Source organism: Pygoscelis adeliae, unplaced genomic scaffold (genome assembly GCF_000699105.1).
Source record: "Pygoscelis adeliae isolate BGI_AS28 unplaced genomic scaffold, ASM69910v1 Scaffold42, whole genome shotgun sequence".
In the NCBI taxonomy this organism is placed as follows: Eukaryota; Metazoa; Chordata; class Aves; order Sphenisciformes; family Spheniscidae; genus Pygoscelis; species Pygoscelis adeliae.
This window is the reverse complement of record NW_008824283.1, coordinates 13365-16654: the sequence shown is the minus strand read 5'-3', so window position 1 is coordinate 16654 and position 3290 is coordinate 13365. Positions and strand designations below refer to the sequence as shown.

The following is a 3290-nucleotide window of genomic DNA, read 5'->3' as shown; positions in this document are numbered from 1 at the left end:
TGCCGCCTCTCCGTGTGGAAACCCCCCCGCAGCCCCCGCCTGCCTCCCGCCGGGGCTGGCAGCCTCCAGCCTCGCCCGTTCCTGAGGCTGCTCTTGCTCCTCTGGCAGGGGGGCGAAGCAGGTTTAGGAGAAAAAGTTGATTTCAGGCTGGTAAACTGCTGCTTCCCACACAAGGGCCGATCCCGAAACTGCGGCGGTGAGCCCCACCCCTCCACCACCTTCACACCAACCCTGGCCCCTGGTCCACTCGGCACCAGGAGCTTTGCTGCGGGGCCGCAAACCTCCTGCTGCTGCAGGGGTCACGGCTGAATTCCAGGGCCTCGGTGGGGGATGCAGCCTGCCGTGCAGAGAAGCCTCAGGATGGCTTAAGGAGAGAGCTGGGAAGCCTGTCGCACAGGAGCCTGGTCCTTTGCAGAGAAGATCTGGTTCGGCCAGGCGTCGGGGAGTTCATTAGATCACGTAAAGTGGCGGGGGAGGACAGTCCCTCCTGGCCCACGGTGTGCAGCCGGCCAGACCAAGTCATTCTGGAGCCTGAGGGGCCCGCTGAAATCTAGTTAGAGGGCTTTAGAGATTAGATTTGTGGGAGCAAAGAGCAACGAAATTAAATTTACATGGGCGGAAACATTTCTGAGCTGCTTGAAAATCAGACTTACCGTAGGTACTTCAGGCATGGTGACTGTGGTGGACCATGACATTATGGTTCATAATGGCAAGGTTTGGTTCAAAACCAAATCCAGACAAAACAAACAGCGGTGTTTGTGACCTCTAGACACGAGACCCTGCTTCCCACAGAGCGAGTGATCAGGAGTCTGGCTCCTGTTGTGCCTTCAGCAGAGCGGAGTTTGGCTGCTGATGCAGAGCGAGGCATCGGGCGGCTGCTGCGGTGCTTCCCAGTGCTCCTCTGGTACCCCAGCCTTGGCAGGTGATGGGTAGTTTTGCTGCAGGCAAATACGATCCACTGGCACGCTCGTGCTGGACGGTTCCTGGCCTGCGAGAGCCGCGGGTGGCTGTGCTGCCTGTCCACAGCTCTCCCACCCGTGGCTGGGTGGCCACGGTGGCTGCTGGGGTGAGCTCTGGCAGCCTGTGTGACAAGACAAAGCAGCTTTGCTGGCCAGGTCCAGCAGCACCATGTGCTCTGCTCCAGCCCAGCCTTTTTGGGAGCCTCCTGGTCTGGTGTGGGAGTGCAGGGCTGAGATTTCCCTGGACGTGCTGGGGGGGGGCTGCTGACAGCCATCTTCAGCTGCTGCCATAGGATGACCATGCTCTGTGTTCCCTTCAAACTCTTCTAGGAGGGTTTGGCCCAGGGAAGGTGAAGGATCCTTCCCCCGTTGTCCCCCTTGCCTGCTGGCCTCTGGCAGAGGAACAACAGACCAGCTTTGAGGTATCACCAAGCCCTGAAGCTCCCCTGTGGTGAGCTCTGGGTGGAGGTGGCCCACCCCTTGCCCCGTCCCCAAGACAGGGGTGCTGGGAGGTTGATGTGCCGGAGACAAGTTCCCTGCTGGGCTGTTTGCTGCGGTGCCTGGAGGGCAGGGAAGAACCTTGTGTGAAGGGTGCTGGAGCCTCCTTTCAAAGCAAACAACTCAAGGAAATGCAAGCTGCCGGTCCTCGTCCTCTGGGTGCTGTGGGGCACAACTCTGCCTTTCCTTGAGTGCTCATGGGGGTGGGATGGCTTGTCCTCCTGTGCCCTCACTTAGTTGTCCCCGTCCGTTTCGTTGCTGCAAGCCGTGGCTGACAAGAAGGTGTCTGCTGCTGGTTTCTTCCACCCCTGCTTACCCTTGAGTCACTTCCTTCCTGAGTTTGTACAATCGTGCAGCCCAGCTGCTGGTGCGGGGCAAGTGTAGCGCAGCAACCCGCAGCATGCCAGGGGCTCGGACCTGGGGGCTGGCCCTGAAGAAAGCCGGCTGTGATGGCCCCGTCCCACCTGCCTGTCCAACCAAGGCCTCCTGTGGCACAGGGAGCTGGATGCCCGGGGACTGTGTCTAGGATTAGGGGCTGAATTGCATCTGCAGTGGAGGAAAGTGTTATGAAAGTGTTTCTCAAGAACTGATAAACGATGTTCAGCCCCCCCCTGATTTCAGAAAGCCATGACTTGGCAGGGTGGTTTAATGTATTTCCAAAGGGAGGTGGGAGATTGTGTGTTGGCACTGGGCAGGGGGAAAGGCAATCCCTGGAGAGGTTGGCTGATCCCAGCAACCAGGCGTACAAGTATTTCAGTACTTAGTGCTTGCTATGATGTAAATTTTTTGGTCTATCTAGAAGCTTTCCCACCCTGTCCTACAGCACTGGGCATTTACTCCAGCAACTGAAGTTGGAATAATATCTAGTTCTTGGATCTTGCTTTTCAGAGGCTGGCTTATCTCTGGAGAAAGGTGGGAGTGTCCCCACTTCACAGGTGGGAAACTGAAGTGATGAGCCCCGGGCGATGCAGTGAGTTGTCTGTGGAGCCAGGATTAGAGCAGGAATTCCTGTCTCCCAGCTTTGTGTCCTCTCTCTGAGAGCCCCTCCCTGGAGTAAGCAATCAGTCTGGAATGAGTAGGTGGCATGAACATCCTTACTACAGCAGAAGAGCTTCACACCAAGCAAGGCTTGGCCTCGAGAGGTGATTAGTTATGCAGAGGTCCTGAGGACAGGCCTGGGAGCCAAGAACTCTTGTGCAGGCATAGAGTAACCTGTGGCTTTAGGCACTCCTGCCCCAGCCCCGATTCTTCACTCTGACTACGAGTCACTGAGATATCCAGGTGAAAGGTCTTCGTGTTCTTGGTTGTGACTTTGTTCAGCAGCCAGAGTGGTTGTTCCGTCCGCTTCCTCTGGCAGTCAGAGGCTCTAGTGCTTTTGTTCCGCCAGCCAGGAGACGACGGTACCGCTTCGGTCTTGTTTTCCTTGCCTGGGCTTGCTTGTGTAAATGGACAGAGGGTGTCTCCTCTCTAAGCTCCTGGTAAGGCTAGGCTGCGGTCGGACGTCCTTGCTTCATAACTCATGGTACCAATTTTGTGTGCCCTGCAGGTGGTGGCGGAAACCGGAAAGGCAAGAGTAAGAAATGGCGCCAGATGCTGCAGTTCCCCCACATCAGCCTCTGCGAGGATCTTCGACAAACCCTCGGTGAGATGCGGTGGCTGGCAGGGGCTGAACAGCGTCCGGGCTCCGTTCTGGAGCGGGGCCGGTGGGTGAGCGCGTGTGGGTGTTGTGGACCCAAAGCTGGGTGCGCGTGAAGGCAGTTGAGTCCCGCGAGGGTCAGGGACATATAACGGGGCACATGTCGGCCAAAACCGGGCCAGGATCACTCAGAGATC

General features: G+C 57.5%; 1 protein-coding gene across 1 annotated transcript in view; it reads left to right on the top strand.

Annotated features, from left to right (window-relative positions):
- Nucleotides 1-3005: 3005 nt before the first annotated feature.
- GRK6 (G protein-coupled receptor kinase 6) overlaps nucleotides 3006-3290 on the top strand; it is an 11244-nt gene continuing 10959 nt past the window's right edge. The window contains exon 1 of the mRNA XM_009318464.1: nucleotides 3006-3099. Coding sequence (XP_009316739.1) covers nucleotides 3048-3099 — 52 coding nt within the window. The 5' untranslated portion in view covers nucleotides 3006-3047. The remainder of the gene's footprint in view (nucleotides 3100-3290) is intronic.